At 33.1% G+C, this 17,241-nt stretch overlaps 1 protein-coding gene across 1 annotated transcript; it reads left to right on the top strand.

The window, feature by feature from the left end:
- The first annotated feature begins 7,016 nt into the window (after nt 1-7,016).
- LOC115980009 (glucomannan 4-beta-mannosyltransferase 2) lies at nt 7,017-14,226 on the top strand. Its single transcript, XM_031102186.1, has 9 exons — nt 7,017-7,737; nt 7,863-7,961; nt 8,499-8,751; nt 10,725-10,835; nt 11,854-11,990; nt 12,150-12,263; nt 12,401-12,600; nt 12,701-12,925; nt 13,474-14,226. The coding sequence occupies exons 1-9, from the start codon at nt 7,408-7,410 to the stop codon at nt 13,634-13,636; spliced, it is 1,632 nt and encodes a 543-aa protein (XP_030958046.1). The 5' UTR covers nt 7,017-7,407; the 3' UTR covers nt 13,637-14,226.
- Nucleotides 14,227-17,241: the final 3,015 nt, after the last annotated feature.

The raw sequence follows: 17,241 nt of genomic DNA, 5'->3' as shown, positions 1-17,241 counted from the left end.
GTGATAGAATACCGAGAAAATCGAACTAATGTTCGTTTCAGTTTATTTTTGGATGGTTTAGCCCTGACTAGAATAACTCAGGTTGAACTCAATTACTTCAATCTCAAATAAATAGCCAAAGAGTATTGTAGCTGAAATGATATTTGTTTTTTTGTTTTTTTTTTAGAATCAAATGATATTTGTTAGTTTATTATTGTGTGTAATATAACTTGCCTCGCATTTTCTTAAAAATGATTATAAGTGGAGTTTGTAGTGTATTTTGTATTAGAAACTCATTTCCCCCCTCTTGTATATGCGTGTTTGATTCTCAATAAAAAAAAAAAAATGGCACTTTCTAGTATTTTTGATAGATATGTTCGAATTTAAAATCTTTTCTCCTCCCAATTATCAAATGAGAAGTGCTACATTCACAATATTTTTACAACAAATTATAGGTGGTAAGTTGTTATTGATTCTAATTTAAACCTACAACTAAAATTAATTTTTTATCCATCAATAGTAACTAGTAACAACTTATCAATTATGATTTGTTGTGAAAATATTGTACATAACATTTCTCTGGTTGAATTATTAAAAATAAAAATCAAATAAATGGGATTGACCATAAAAATAATACTACAATAAATGCTAACAACTCTATACCTAGTTATGTCCTTTTCTTTTCTTTTTATAAAGCGTAAATTACTGAAACAATATTTATCAATTGTTTCCCTGAGTTCCCTATCAAAAAGAAAATGGGAAGAAAAAAAAAAAATTCAGGCAGAAAGAAGTGGCACTAATTAAGGGGGTTTAGCTCTCGTGCTTGTCAATAAGCATAAGCCATTAGAAATTTAGGAGTGTTTTATACTCACCCATATCGCTTTCAAGCACATGAGAATCTAAGACAAGGGCCCATATATATATAAATTGTGAAAGTAAAATTGAGACAATTTAATGGCGTGACAGAAGTATGGATCTATATTTGGTTGAATGACAAATAGGCGCCACAGAGGGTGCCCAGACGAGCTTCTCATAAGCCACCTCTCTCTTTCTCTCTCTTTCTTTCGTTGCAAAAATTTCCGGATGAAGCCAAGAATATGGCTTTCATTGGGGGTCAACAGGTCTAGACCAAGAATTGCTTTGATTACTACGGTTATATTTCATGAATTTTATTTCATAATTTTCATATCAATTATAATTTTAAATTACGTAATAGTTGTTATATCTTTAAATTTCTTATAGTTAATATGAAATTTGAAATTCATCGTTTGAAAAATGGAAAATGATGTCAAGAGCCTTATAATTGAATTGACACCTCTCTATGCACAAAGTGTTTGGAGATCTAAGGAGAAAAATGTTCAAACCATGAAATTAGCATTTAGCAGAGATAAAAAAAGTTCCCTTATTTCCTTATTATTATACATTGTTACTAAAATTGAGACAAGAACTTAGCCCAGTTCAAAAAGTATATCACTGATTCAAGTACAATTTAATTAAAAATTAAGAATATTTTACAAATTTTTAAAAATAATTACAACAAATCAAGGAAGATATTGAGACTTTATATAAAATAAAGTAAAAGATACAATGAGACTTATTGGAAGTTTATGTAAATTAATAGATACAATTTTAGAAATAGTCACTATGGGGACGTAAATTCTATTCCCCAAGGAGTTTAGCACGGATTTTCACTCGAATTATCTAAACAGCATATAAAAGTAAACAAAAAGGAAAAACACTCCATAATAAAAAACTCAAGCAGTTGATTTTTCTAAACTCAACTGTTACAACTTCAAGTTAGATATGACAATAAACAACTCTCATGTACCCGTGGTATTATCTTTTCTCTTTCTTTCTCTCTGTTCTATTCTTCTTATTTTTGTTCATTTTCCCTTCTTTTTTTTAGCCTCCTCTTCTTTTACCTCTCCTCCCCCTTTTATAGCTTCCATCCTTATTCTTATCATTACAGTTGTCTTGTTGCCTGCCAAAATCTCAGGGATATTGACGCAGATTGATTAAGGAAGAATAAAATATTTTAATATTTTATATTGTTTTCTTTTTCCTTGTTGAATTAGGATTTTAATTGTTTTTCTTTTCCTAATTAAATTGTTTTTCCTTTCTCAAGTAGAAGTAGAAGTAAGTTTATTATTTCTTTTCCTAAAAGGAGAAGGAGAAATTCTATTCCTATAAATACTCTTTATAGAGGGGTTGATTATTGATGTTATGCATTGATTAATAAAAGTTTGTTAGAGATATTTTCTCTATTATTTTGCCTACTAGCCTAGTGTTCTTGTAGAACTTAGGTTTTGTGGAAGAGTTATAGTAATTGTGTGTTACAGATTTTGCTTCTACACGCTCACGCTGCATCGGTTGGTATCAGAGCCAGGTAGAAGCAGCGTGAGCGTGTAGAAGTAAAATCTGTAACACATAATTACTACAACTCTTTCACGAAACCTAAGTTCCACAAGAACACTAGGCTAGTAGGCAAAATAATAGAAAAAACATCTCTAACAAACTTTTATTAATCAACACATAACATCAATAATCAACCCCTCTATAAAGAGTATTTATAGGAATAGAATTTCTCCTACTCCTTTTAGGAAAAGAAATAATAAACCTACTTCTACTTCTACTTGAGAAAGGAAAAACAATTTAATTAGGAAAAGAAAAACAATTAAAATCTTAATTCAACAAGGAAAAACAAAATAACATAAAATATTAAAATATTTTATTCTTCCTTAACCAATCTGTGTCATTCTCTCGGGGTTGGGGAAAACTCGTCCTCGAGTTTTGTGGCAATCTTCCACGATCAATTGGAACCCTGAATAATCCTCTTCATCCTATTCTTCTGTGCAAGACAAGACGAATCAATATACTACTTATCAATCTTTTATCACTCATAATAAATCTTGATGCACGGATTTTTATTCTTGACCTCTTTTGCCACGGTGGGATATATGAAACAAGTACTAAAAAAGAATTCATGCACACATCCATAAACTTCATATTGCCTCCTCCACAAAGATTATTTAAAATCACTCGTTCACGCCTTTTGTTGACCTTTATCAATTCTTGTTCAATAAAATCCTCCCAGAAGGGATCAATAAACTTTTGTTTCTGAATGTCGAAAGTCTTATCAACGATGTGAGTTATGGGCTCACTCGTATGTATATGACTTTATTTTTATCAAGCTCAATCTTCTCTCCTTAACTAAAATCTTCAGGATAGTCTTCATAAATTGGTGGAAAGTCCCAATCTACTAGACAAACTCTTTCAATATATTCATCATCCTCTTTGATATTGCAGCCCTCCTGCTTGATATCAAGATCCTCCTCCTCCTCCACAAAACATGGATTTGGATGGTAGTTTTGAGGTTGATTCCAACGACTAAGGCAGTGAGCTGCTTTGAAAGCGCATCAAACCACTGCTCTATTCGTTGAAAGAACGCCTCTAATTGCGCATTGCATGCAACCTTATCGCGTTCATACACGTAATCTACAACAACAGGTTTTCCCCCACGTACTCCTCTTTGTGCATAGTAGGAACCTAGCCTGGCTCTGATACCAACTGATGCAGTGTGAGCGTGTAGAAGTAGAATTTGTAATACACAATTACTACAACTTTTCCACGAAACCTAAGTTCCACAAGAACACTAGGCTAATAGGCAAAATAATAGAGAAAACATCTCTAACAAACTTTTATTAATCAACGCATAACATCAATAATCAACTCCTCTATAAAGAGTATTTATAGGAATAGAATTTCTCCTAATCTTTTTAGGAAAAGAAATAATAAACCTACTTCTACGTCTACTTAAGAAAGGAAAAACAATTTAATTAGGAAAAGAAAAACAATTAAAATCATAATTCAACAAGGAAAAAGAAAACAACATAAAATATTAAAATATTTTATTCTTCCTTAACCAATCTACGTAAGATATTTTTCTCAATTTTACCGGATTTCTCTTCCTTTATCCTGGAACTTTGACTTTTGGGGGTTGTTGGTACTGTTCAGGCTGTCTCTTCTATATTTAATGCAGTGGAGGTGAGGTTAGAGCTCCATCATTAATGCAGAGGTAAAGATTTTCAACCTTCTTGCAAGTTCCAGAATTTTCCCATGGTTCCAAGAATATCCTGGAAATCACACGTGGATCACTCGTGCACGGGACTTCGGGTAAGGTGGCATCTTTCCATCTCCACGAGAAATAATCTTTTGTGTGACTCATTTTTTCCGTGGTACTTGGGATGACCCAGCTTCCCTCGTTTCAGGGTTTATTACCCATTAAGTCTTCCTTTCAAAACACAGGCTAGACCCAATTCTTTCCCATGGCCCAAATGCTTCTTGGGTTAGTTTGTCCGAGAGGTGACTGTTCCACTCCCCATAGTCACAAATAAATTGTGGAAGATATTGTATTAGTTGATTTTTTTTCCCCTTAATATAGATTTTCTTTTTCTTTTTTTCAAAAGAAAAATGTCAAATTAGGTAGATAAGTGATTTGGCGTACATGAAAAAACTTGGACATTTTAAAGAACCTTTTCGAATTGAACGGGTTACAAGGAACTTTCACCAACTTTGACTAGGATTAACTAGTTCATACGATTAAATGGTCTAATCAAACACTTGTACTAGTCAAGATATCAAGTCAACAGTTCACCAATCCAACTGATCGGGTCAATTTGTGTTTAGTAACCATGTTTTTATATAAATATAAAAGAAATTGATTGGAAACTATACTTTATATATTATGTAATTACGAAGAGCCTTGTAATTCAATTGGTTGACATTTATTAATGTTTTGAACGTAAATATCTAGAATTCAAATTGACTATCAAATTATCAACAAAAGAATGCAATAAACGACTTCCTTGTCATGGAAATAAAAATGAGTCAGCCTATTTGTGCTTTAGTATAGTTAAATTATTCCTTGAAACTAGTTTGGATGAATCACCTTTAATCCATTAGGCAACAATTCGAATGATCAATCATGTGTATTTTAATCACATGACTTATTAAGTCACTTGAACAAAGGGCACACCTGTTAAATAAGTCATAATTTAAAAACACACATGAATAGTCGTTTGAACTATCACGTAGTGTGATTGAGAATTTTTGCCCAAGTCAATTTAGAGAGATATTCTATTTGTAATATAGAACTAATATATTGTGGTTGTACTTCGTATAAAGTTTTTTTCAACAATGCTATAAACATAACAAATTTTATAACTGTTAAAATGTGATATTTTCTAATTAGTGGGCCAAAATGAGCATTTGCCCATTTTGCCCAAAAGATATAGCAAAATGTTACTGTTCTGAAACTATCTAGCAAAAATGCTCCTGTTTTGAAACTCGATTTTTAGATGCCACTGTTCTGAAACTATCTAGCCAAATGCCTCGATTTTGAATCTCGATTTTTAGAAAATCGAGTTTCAATGAAAAACTTGATTTGATGAAAATCGAGTAATTTGAGAAATTTTACATGGAACTCGAGTTCCATGTATTTTTTTTTAGTTTGATTTCACAAAACTCGATTTTCTAAAAATCAAGTTTTTCATTGAAACTAACAGGGACATTTTGCTAAATAGTTTCAAAACATAAGTATTTTGCTAGAAAGTTTTGGCGAAAAGGGCAAATGCCCATTTTGGCCCTAATTAGTGCAATATCTCTTTTACGTGAGATACAATATCATTTTTACATGAAATTACCTCTTATATCATTTTTATTGTATATCAATCACAATGTCATCTTAAAAGTTGTGAAATTTGTTGTTGCTCCCCCAATATTCTTTGTTACAAAATTGAGTTAAATTCGAACTATGGTGACACATTGCTTACCGTCTTACACCCTCCAAATTTAGTACTTTTCATGAAGTCAGATCTTATCAAGAAATTTGTCACTTCTAAAGGAAGTGTCCCAGATTTGCTTGCCTAAAGACAAATTTTCTGTTTTCAAAACCAGAAAAGGAGGAAACTTAAAGAATACTACTTCTTCTCTGGAATGAATGTGGAAAAAGGAAAGAATGTACTTTTACATGATATGTGAGAACTCATGGTGATTTTCTTCTTATTATGAAGAGTTTAAAGTTTAGACCCATTTTACAGTTACAGAATCACAATGCACTTAAAAAATCAAGCAATTATAGTTGTCGATTAATTGGCACACCTGACAGTCTTTAACAGTTAAAACTTGCGGATTCCACGAGCTTCATCTTCTTTACCCCACTGGACAAGATCACTAGCCAATCAAAAGAAGCCACACTCTCTTTTTGTGTTTTTCTTTTCTGTGCAAAGCCACTTCATTCACATGCAACATGCAGTGGTCCACTAAATAATTTCATGGAGTGGTTCACTTCAATGTCTTTCCTCAGTGTGTGTTTGTTTACCGGTTAAAAAGTCAACTTATTTTATTATTAGTTTATTTTTATTACTATTTATAGAGAGTTTAAATCTTTTGTCTTACTTTTCCTATCTCACTTTATGTTTTATTAATAAAAACTTGACAAATGTTCACATAATTAATTAATTAATTATTATCATTAATTAATAATAATAGTATTAATAAATCAATAATGGTAGTAATTAATTAATTAGGTGAACATGTGACAAGTTTTTATTGGTGAAGTATAATGTGTAGTAGGAAAAGTGAGACAAAAGATTTTGACTCATTTATGGGTACATTGAACTATTTCAATTAACTTTTACCTTTATAGTATTTTTAGCAAAAAATTTCAACTCCAGTAAAATAACAAATCTCAAACAGACCCTATAAATGACAATGGTGCCCCCTTGTAAATCAGTGACAAATCTGGTAAAAACTGCAATTAATTATGCAGTCAATTCACTAACAACACTTGCGGTTGGAACAGTTTTTTAGTTTTTATGCTTTCTACAAATTTTTTTAAGGCAACAAAATGATTATAAAGAGCCATTAAAATAAAATAAATTCTGACAAAAAAAGAAATAAAAGAAATAAAACATAAATCAAATAGTATTAAAAAAGTCCGAAACTGACTATAAAAGAACCTATGTCTCTCTCTCTATCAATTGCTCATCTCTCTCTCTCCCTCTCTGTAACTCTCACTCTCTCTCTCTCCCTCTTACAATGCCCCAATATTGCTCTGCCTCTGTTTCATATTTATAGAAATTAAGAAAGGGTAAGTATTGGCTGGCATAGATTGTGAGAGAGGAGGCTTAAATAGAGCAGAAAATTGAGATTTTTCTGTACTTGCCATTTCTGGGAAGAGAGAGATCTGTAGCACTAGTACTCACAACTTTTTTCTGCATATCCTTACCAATTTAAGTCACTGAGCCGCTTGTTAGTGTCCCAACTCTACCACATTCTGTGCATTTATAAACCCAAATTAGAGAGATCTACTTGGGGGGTTTTAAGTAGGCACAAAAAACTTTTTACCAGTGAGAGAGTGAGAGAGAAATGGCTGAAATTACACAAAAGCTTGTGTTGCCAGAGACATTCCAAGGGGTGAGAGATGAGCTTGCAGGACAAATTGGGATGATGTGGGAGCTTATCAAAGCACCATTGATAGTCCCTCTGCTGAGACTCGGTGTGTACATTTGCTTAGCCATGTCACTCATGCTCTTCATGGAGAGAGTTTACATGGGTATTGTCATAATCCTAGTCAAGCTCTTCTGGAAGAAACCAGAAAAACGTTACAAGTACGAGCTCATACAAGATGATGTGGAACTGGGCAGCTCCAATTTCCCTGTGGTTCTTGTCCAAATCCCAATGTTCAATGAAAGAGAGGTCCGGTTTATGTTTACTTTGGTTTGCTGTTTTTACCATTGTAGTTCTCTTTTTGATGGTTTTTATGTTTCTGGGTTTCTGAGAAAGCTCTAAAGTTTGGTTCTTTTTGTTGTCTTTGACCTCAGGTTTACAAGGTCTCCATTGGAGCAGCATGCGGACTTTCATGGCCGTCGGATCGTCTCGTGATTCAAGTCCTCGACGATTCAACTGACCCTGCTGTCAAGGTATTTCCCGTGTGTCTTTTTTTGCTGTATACGTACTCCATATGTCAAAGCCATCAAATCACTCCCTAAAATTAAAAAAAATGTCATTTAATTTTGCCTTAGCTAGTCTTTAATTTGGCACTAACAATTTCTTTTCCTTAAATTGTTGTACAAGTATTGCAATTTTCTTTTTTCCTGTGGTGTGGGTCAATTCTGAATTACATTTTTGCTGAAATATGCATTCAATTCCCAAATTGTGCATCTTTGCATTCCTTCCTAATGATTTCAGTCTTTTTTTTTTTTTTTTCTTTTTTCCTCTTCTGGGTCTATTTGTTTTTGACTTTTTTTTTTTAATTCAGTTCACAGGAGCATTTTCTCTTATGTTGTGTCACATTTCATAGTCCTTTACATGCCCAATTCTAAAAACCAACATTATAATGTTTTGTAAACATCAAATTCCTGATCTGGGTTCTACTGCTAAGACCAATTTATGATGTTAAAAAAAAAAAGTTTCATTTTTGGCATTATATTAATCACCCAAAAAAAATAAAATTGCAGCAAATGATTGAGCTAGAATGCCAAAGATGGGCTAGCAAAGGCATAAACATAAGGTACCAAATTAGAGAGAACAGGGGTGGATACAAAGCTGGTGCTCTCAAAGAAGGCCTCAAGAGAAGCTACGTTAAACACTGCGAATATGTGGTCATTTTCGACGCTGATTTCAGGCCTGAGCCTGATTTTCTAAGGCGGGCCATTCCTTTCTTGATCCATAACCCTGAAATTGCTCTGGTTCAAGCTCGCTGGAGATTTGGTAAGCCCTCAAAAACACAAAGATATTGATCCATATTTTGGCCATTAATCACGGTCCATTTAATAGGTTTTTATTATCTTTGGTATTTGTATTATAAAGTGTCGGTGCTCTTTGCTCTCTCTTTCTCTTTTGGTTTATAATAAGTATTTGGACTTTCATAGTTTTTATTTTTTTGTTACTTTCTAGTCGGCTAGAATGGTTTGCAGACCTGAATGGCGTGCGATGGGGCCCACTAATGTGCAACCATAAATCACGGTGTGGGACCCAACAGTAGAGTCCACTGGGACCTGGGGCTCCTTGATTTTGACACTTGTTTGTCTATAGGCCGTACATTACGGGCCATGGGTCCCATAATTGGATACATCTTAAGCCCTTTGATTTGCAAGTACGCAACGATTCAAGAAAAAAAAAAGAAAGACAAAATATGATCAGTTTTTTTTTTTATTTGAGAAACACACACATATATTATAGTATTATAGTATATTATGTTATAGTATTTTATTTAATCTTAGGAGTATTTAGTGACCATTAATTAATTAATAATGAGGATTTGTGTCCAGTCTTAGGAACAGCTAATCTGTTGGACATAAATGCCCCCCACACCAAATTTTGTAACTCTTAATTAGGTTAATGAGAAATTCTTTTTGGTCCAGAAATGACGCAAGTGTCCTAAACCTTAGACCAAGAGTTGAATCACTCAGTTTTTTCCAGGATAACAGTACTAAAAGTTGGGGTAGGTTTGTCATTTTGTTGAAAAGAACCAGAATGGTTCTATGTAAAAATGTAGCAAATGTACTGCCTTTACCAACTATTCAGATCTGTTGTACGGATCACATGGTCAACTCTCTTGGTACAGTGAAAAGTGTAAAAGTTGAAGGGTTATTTTTTTTTTTTTGATGGGTTGAAGGGTTAATTTGTCATTTCAGTTTGGGCACCAAATTCAGCAGCACCACTTTCCACGTGCTCTTTATTATAAATAAATGATTTGGATAGGTTTTGGTAAATAGATTTAGCTTATGTCGGTAGTGTATTACATAGATTTTTCTCATATCAATTAATTTTTTTTTTTAATTAGGTTCGGATTGAACAAACTCACATTTTTTATTCGAGCACAAAATATTTTACTAGGTTTTGTTTTTTTTAAGAGTTTCATAACTTATGGCATGATGATAATTTTTATCATTAGACTAATACATCAATTGATTTTTGATATAATTAGAAATTTAACCTTAAATTTCTTATTTAACCATTAGAGATTTTACCAAATAGCTAATGAAAGGTGAAAACAGACAATTTTGGTAGTTTTTGTGATACTTTTTCTTCTTTGGGGGTGTGGGGAGGAGAGAAGTGATTCTTCTTGAGATACATAATTGAACAAAAAGTGGGGTATATAAAAAATAAAATGGGAAAAAATAGCAAGTGGACAGTACCATAGGCCCAGTTGTGGACCTTACTCTGGCTGCCGACACATGGACTGTTTGAAATGTATACGCTCACTCCATCGTGCTCCCCTATGACGTGGCAAATTTTAATTTGAGTCACGTGAGGACAAATCGTAAATGGCTCAGCATCATGTGAGGATTTTTTTTATTTCCTCTCCTTCTTTTTTTGTTTTTTTTCTCTTATCTTTATTTTAATATGTGAACAAATGACAATGGCGTATTTGTCACATTGTTTAGAATCAAATGGGAGATCGCCAGCCCACCAGTCTCACGGGATTCGTGAGGGTGGGTCCGTGGCAGATTTCTCCCCCTTTGTTTAGTTTAACTTTGAGTCTCTTTGACCCTTCTTTTTAGCACAACAAGATAGGCATTTTATGTGTGCTTTTAAACCTTTTAAGCACAAAGTACTAGTTCTTTGACCATGCCTTTGCTTATGAATATATGTACCATTTTTATGATATCTAATCTAATAATAAATGAAATCAATATCGAGGTGGTAGTGATGGGTTTTGTTTATTTCAATGGTTGCAGTGAATGCTGATGAGTGCCTGTTGACAAGGATGCAAGAGATGTCACTGGATTACCATTTCACAGTTGAACAAGAAGTTGGGTCTGCAACACATGCTTTCTTTGGTTTTAATGGTAACCACCTTAAATTAATATGAATTAATGTCTAGTTATACTTGTTCAATGTTCACAAGCCAGATTAGATTAAGGAATCGAATTGATTTTGATGTACTAGTTCCGTGGACACAAGGTAGACTATATCAACTATGCTTTAAAAGTATAGTATATAATTAAAAAAAGAACCTACAAGATTGGACATCATGTGACAGAACTGGTCCAAAGTATTTGAACTGAAGAGAACTTATAATGTGGACAGCTACATATATTTATTGGTAAGTGAACGTGATAGGAGCAGGTGAGGTCAAGTCTTTAGGAAAAGGATGAATTCACCAACTCTATAAGATTATTTAGTAGGTTTATACCATTTTCTCAGAGTATGAAAATGATGTTCTTGTAAACACTGTCATTGTCATAATCATCATTATCATGATTCAACATATGGATTATGAGTCTTGGAAAGAATTTTAGGTAAAATTCTTGGAACACCGATTTTTCTTGCAATTTATGTTTTTGGGCTCAAATTTAAACCATTGCAATGATTTGAAATTTCACAATGAGTCAAAATTGAATGTGTCATGATGATCTGTGGGGAAATTTAGGTCAATGGTCGTGCTCATATGTTGTTAACTTCCACCAGGAATTTAATTCATTTTTGACTGCTTATCCAGGAGTAGTTAAGGATTTAAAGAAAATAATAAGAAATCGCATTTATTAAAAATTCCAATGTACTTCTTTCGATGTTAATGTTATACATGGTATAGCACTAACAAAATTATTCTACCATTCAGAATACCTTAAGAAGACTCACAAACGATAAACCATGAACCAAAGGCATTTGCTAGGACAGAACACCTGTGCTTTGGAAGCTATATGTATATCAATAACTTAAAAAGAGCTTCATATGTGTACCACTAATATTCTGAGATGATAAATTTCAAATTAGTTCTATATTGACGATCACCACACCCTTTCAATCATGTGCAATGTTTTTGCCATCTATAATGAATTGTTTTATGCATATGAATTAATGAAGGGACTGCTGGTGTCTGGAGAATTGCTGCTATCAATGATGCGGGTGGTTGGAAAGACCGAACTACAGTGGAGGATATGGACCTTGCTGTCCGCGCTAGTCTTAAGGGGTGGAAATTTTTGTACCTCGGCGACCTCCAGGTATCTAGCATTGCAAAAATGAAGTTATTATTCTATTTGTCTGAGTTTAACTAAGTCACAAAATGAACTCTGCCTTCTATTGTATCTTAGCCATATCTTATAAACTTGTATATTAGCGGGTTATGGCATTTGCTAAATTACCAATTAACTTTATCGTAGGTGAAAAGTGAGCTTCCTAGTACTTTCAAAGCCTTCCGTTTCCAGCAGCACCGGTGGTCCTGTGGTCCTGCTAATCTGTTTAGGAAAATGGTGATGGAGATAGTTAGAAATAAGGTCAGTTCTATTTATGATATGCTATCGAAGAATACAAGACTTATAAAATTATCTAGTTTTGTTGGCAAACAATTTGGGCCCTTCTTTTTCTTAGCTTCTAAGTTCTAATGTTATTTATTTTGTAAACATTGCTGCAGAAAGTAGGGTTTTGGAAGAAAGTGTACGTCATTTACAGTTTCTTCTTTGTTCGGAAGATCATAGCCCATATGGTTACCTTCTCCTTTTACTGTGTTGTACTTCCCCTGACCATCTTGATTCCTGAAGTTCATGTTCCAATCTGGGGAGCTGTTTATATTCCTTCAGTCATCACCATTCTTAATTCAGTAGGAACTCCAAGGTCTGATTTACTGTATAAATTTGTTTAATCATCCATTTTCTTAGATATTCTTGTCCCCAAATCAAGAACTCCTTTTGCTTAAGTAGTCTCAAACTTGCAGGTCAATTCACTTACTTTTCTACTGGATTCTTTTTGAGAATGTGATGTCAATGCACCGGACCAAGGCAACCTGGATTGGTCTGCTAGAAGCTGGGAGGGCCAATGAATGGGTTGTCACTGAAAAACTTGGAGATTCTGCTACCAAGAACAAATCAGGAGATGCTTCAAAGAATAAGACAAATGCCAAATCAGCTCCTAAAAGACTACGATTTAAATTTGCAGATAGGTAAAATTTTGTTTAAACTCATAAATCTATCTGTATAGACTGCAATCAGCATGATAGTTAGTATAAACAAAATTTAAGATTCTCCGACCATTTCAGGTTGGAGATCTTGATAAATAAATAGTACTCCCCCCTCTCTACTAGTCTTTTTGAGACACACATGAATACTGGCAGGGAGAGGGAAATATGTACTAGCCACAAAATGATGTAGGGCCACACAGGAAATTCCATGTGTTGGACCAAAATAAATTTTTCCAAAACAGCCAACTCCACAACTCTAGAAAATAATTTGTGGTGATTAGTTTCCTATTTTTCTTTTTCTATTTTCAATTGCAAAAAGTCAACAGTTCTTTTCTATTTAATCTTCACCTAAAGTGATAGTTCATCATCAGCAATTAAACTTTTGGTATAAATGATAGTTTATCATCAACAATTTTGCTTCTAGGCCATGCAATTGTTGTGTGTGAGTGTAAAAATCAAGGTGAAGGGTGTGTATATATTTCCTAACATGCATTTCCTTTTTTTGTTTTTTCTTGGTTAAATTTGAACAGGCTCAACACATTGGAGCTGGGATTTGCAGCTTTCCTCTTCTTCTGTGGATGCTATGACTATGTCCATGGGAAGCACAACTACTTCATCTACCTTTTCCTCCAAACCTTTAGCTTCCTCATTGCAGGTTTTGGCTTCATTGGCACCATCATCCCCAGCTCTTAGTGGCTGTATTCCTAAATTATATACATTAAATTGGTGCATCATTTTAGTGTTTGTCCTGCCGTGTCCATATCTTTCATCCCAACACCGAATTATATATTGCGGATAGGGGTTGAGCAACCATTGATTGCGATTTGTAGTATGTCAACTTATTCAAGAAGAGTTCATTCGTCATATTTGACAAGAAAGGTTATTGCCGTGCTTTCCTCAGGATATGTCATGCAATTACTCAAGTGATATTGGAAAATAACAAAAAGAAAAGGCTCACATTACTGGGAAAACACATTATACAGAACCAAGTACAAGGAAGAAGCTGAAACAGCATATTTGTTTAGACAACAAGGAGACTGTTATTTAATTTGTTTTGATAGATTGTAGTTGTGAGATTTTCTTCTTTTTTCGGTTTTCTATTTGTTAGTTTTCCTTAGTTTTGGTGAATAATCCAAGCAATCAAAAGGGTGAACTTGTAATCAAAGTATTTATAGGCTTAAGCCTTCATATGCCGCTTTGGTATTTAATGTTTCAAAGTCCATAGTTAAGGGTGGAGAATATTTTACAAAAAGCAACAATTGCTACTTAGATTTCCTTTGAAAGACTGCAACAGTTTGTCTATTTTTATCAAAATCAAATTTAACTGATTTTCTTCTTGCAAATGAATATTTACTCTTTGCTCCTATAAAAAAATCAGTCGTTCCTCAATCATATAAAAGCTCCCAAGTTGTTAATGATATTGATAACTAGTATGTGATATATTTTCTGCAGTTGGTGTTTTTTTCTCTAGGCATATTACCTCTCTTTCTATAAGATTATGTGCTTTAATTTTTGGGTTTTATTAACGTGTACCATTTTATGTAACTTTTTATGAAAAAATGAAAAAGTGATTAACTATTTTTATAACTTTTTAAATTTTCCATAAAACTTTCTTAAAATAGATGATTAATGTACATATATTAACTGTACCCTTAATTTGTATGTAAAAGAGGGCATAAGGGAACATTTTCATGTCTCTTGTCATGCCTTGTCCCAATCATATATAGGTAAGATGGCATGAATTGCGTTTTATGATTCCACGCTATCAGTGGTCACCTTTTGGCTTACTTCTTGTTACCATCATGTCACGGGTAGCATTGTTTAAAATTGGGGAGGGTTTTTACTTTTTAATTTTTAATGAATTTTTAAAACTTGAGGTTTATGCATTACTTCTTGTGGAAGTGTCATTATCTTTTGTATCCTTTTCCTTTACTTGAACCAGTGATAGTGATAGTGAGAGAGACAGAGAGAGACTTGCACACAATTATAATATCCAATGGAGGTAGTACAAAAGTTATGGTACTAGAGCTAGTATCATAGAGGGCACATTAGTTTATTTGAACCACTGGTAAGGGCAAGAATTGTTTTTAATTAAAATTTGGAAAGATACCAATAATTGGCTTCTTTAAAATATCACTTTTTAATGCATGCCATATATTATGGAAACTTCCAAAGCAAGTTGTTCTGATAGCCTTGTCATGAAAAGATAAATGTCACAAACAGTGGACTTAGGGGTCCAACTGCTATGAATCATTAGCCCTTTATGCCCTTTGAATAAGTACATTTGTGATTTATCTCACATTAGGAACTCATAACCCAAAAAAAAAAAAATGCAGAGGAAAAGAACAAAGTAATTCACCATAGGTTCTGATAAAAGAGGGAAAAACAAACATAAAGCATAAATCAACACTGAAAATGCACTGTGCCATTACCAATTGGAATGTTCACTGATTACAACTATATAATTTAGTGTTTTTTATTCTTTATTTTATTCATGGGGGCCAGACCCATGTTAACTTTAATTACTGACAAAATATAGGAAAATATTTCAAATATTTTGTGACTTAACACAAGCTAAGTTTGCAGTCAGACTGCAAGACCCATAAGTCATAATATAATTTTCCTCCAATGATAAAGCAGATCATAATGAACCTTATACTAACCCATTTGGCTATTCGATTATGAACCAGATCTCATCCAATAACTTTTTATGGTCATAAACCAGGACTTTTATTCAGCAAAAAAAAAAAAAAAACTAGGACTTTTATATTCCATTCATAATATCAGAAGCACTCCTATTGCCAACCAGTCATGGGTGAATAACATAATTATAACAATCCACAAGGTGGTTCCTACTTCCTACCAAACGATAAAAGGAAAATAAAATCCAGTAGTTAGGCATTATTACTGTAGTGTGAGGACCAACCAACCAGGCTACATTTCCCTTTCAATTAATATGGAAAAAGCATGTATGCTATTTTGAGATAAGTTTTTAATACATTTTTATTTTAAACTTTTCTAAGATACATGTCTTGCAACAGATCATTTTTTTTCACACTGCGTGGATCTCGCACATGACACGCTATTGTTATTAAACAAAAAAAAGTTGTAAATACATTTTTATCTTAAACTTTTCAAAAAGACACGTGTTGCAACAAATCATTTTTCTCACACTGCATGGATCTCACACATGACACGCTCTCAAGAAAATAGATCTGTGGAAGCTACTTATCCACTATGCAATCTGTTACTGTTTATAGAATGTAGATGAGTTGTCTTTTACGACTTCCATTCCATTCTATTGTTTAATAGTATTTGAAAGTGAATTTTTTTAAATTGGGTGAGGTATAGTTCTTAACGAAGACTATAAAAAATAAATAAATAACTAAATAAACAAAAGAAAAATAGAAAATGGAAATGTGGAATACAAAAATTCACTTGGGATTAATTATATTACAAGATTGCTTAGATGCTTTTCCATCTGAGAGGTTTTTCCAAATATTTGATCCAATGATGTGTAAAGGCCGACAATCACAGCGAACATTTGGTAATGTCATATGCAAAGTGGTTTTCTATGACGTTTACCCTAGCATCTTTCACCCACACACAACAAGTCTCGGAGAATGAGCAGTAATCTGGGGAAGGTTTTCCCCGAAATTGCTTCTTCTTCTTCCTTTAAAATTCCAAGTCATCATAGCATTTAATGTTTTATCCCATTGTCTTTTTCATCAAAGGCTTGTCTTGAAAACTACCTTCCAACTTCCAATTTTCTATTAAATCAACATTTTTAGCTTTTTTTTTTTTTTTCTTTCTTGAAAATTAGTTTTAATATCTTTCACTTTTCAAATTTATGTCATTTTGTTGGATTTAATGGCCATATTGAACCAAGACACCAATTGGTTTTTAGCGTAAATGGAGATTGAATCTCAAATTTATCATTCAATCATCAGAGACTTTGTGGGTTCCAGTTAGCTCAACGGATAAAATCTCTAATGGTTGAATAAGAGATCTGAGGATCAATTCATGCATAAACCAAAAATTAATTGGTATCTTAGTCTGATTTACCAGTTAAACTAACTGGAACTCATGCTCAAAATGAATCTTAAATAATTAAATTGAAAAGAACATGCAATTTATAATTTTTTTTTTTTTAAAATAGACAGGCAAAAGTTTTTTTTCCTTATGACAGGAAAAAAATTAATTCAACACATAATATTTACTTTACTGCCCCATAAATTAAAAAAAAAAAAAAAAAAAAAAAAAAAACAAAAAACAAAAAACACGCACACACACTATCT

This window comes from Quercus lobata, chromosome 1 (assembly GCF_001633185.2).
Source record: "Quercus lobata isolate SW786 chromosome 1, ValleyOak3.0 Primary Assembly, whole genome shotgun sequence".
Classification (NCBI taxonomy): Eukaryota; Viridiplantae; Streptophyta; class Magnoliopsida; order Fagales; family Fagaceae; genus Quercus; species Quercus lobata.
The sequence above is the reverse complement of the archived record's forward strand: the minus strand, read 5'-3'. Positions and strand labels throughout refer to the sequence as shown.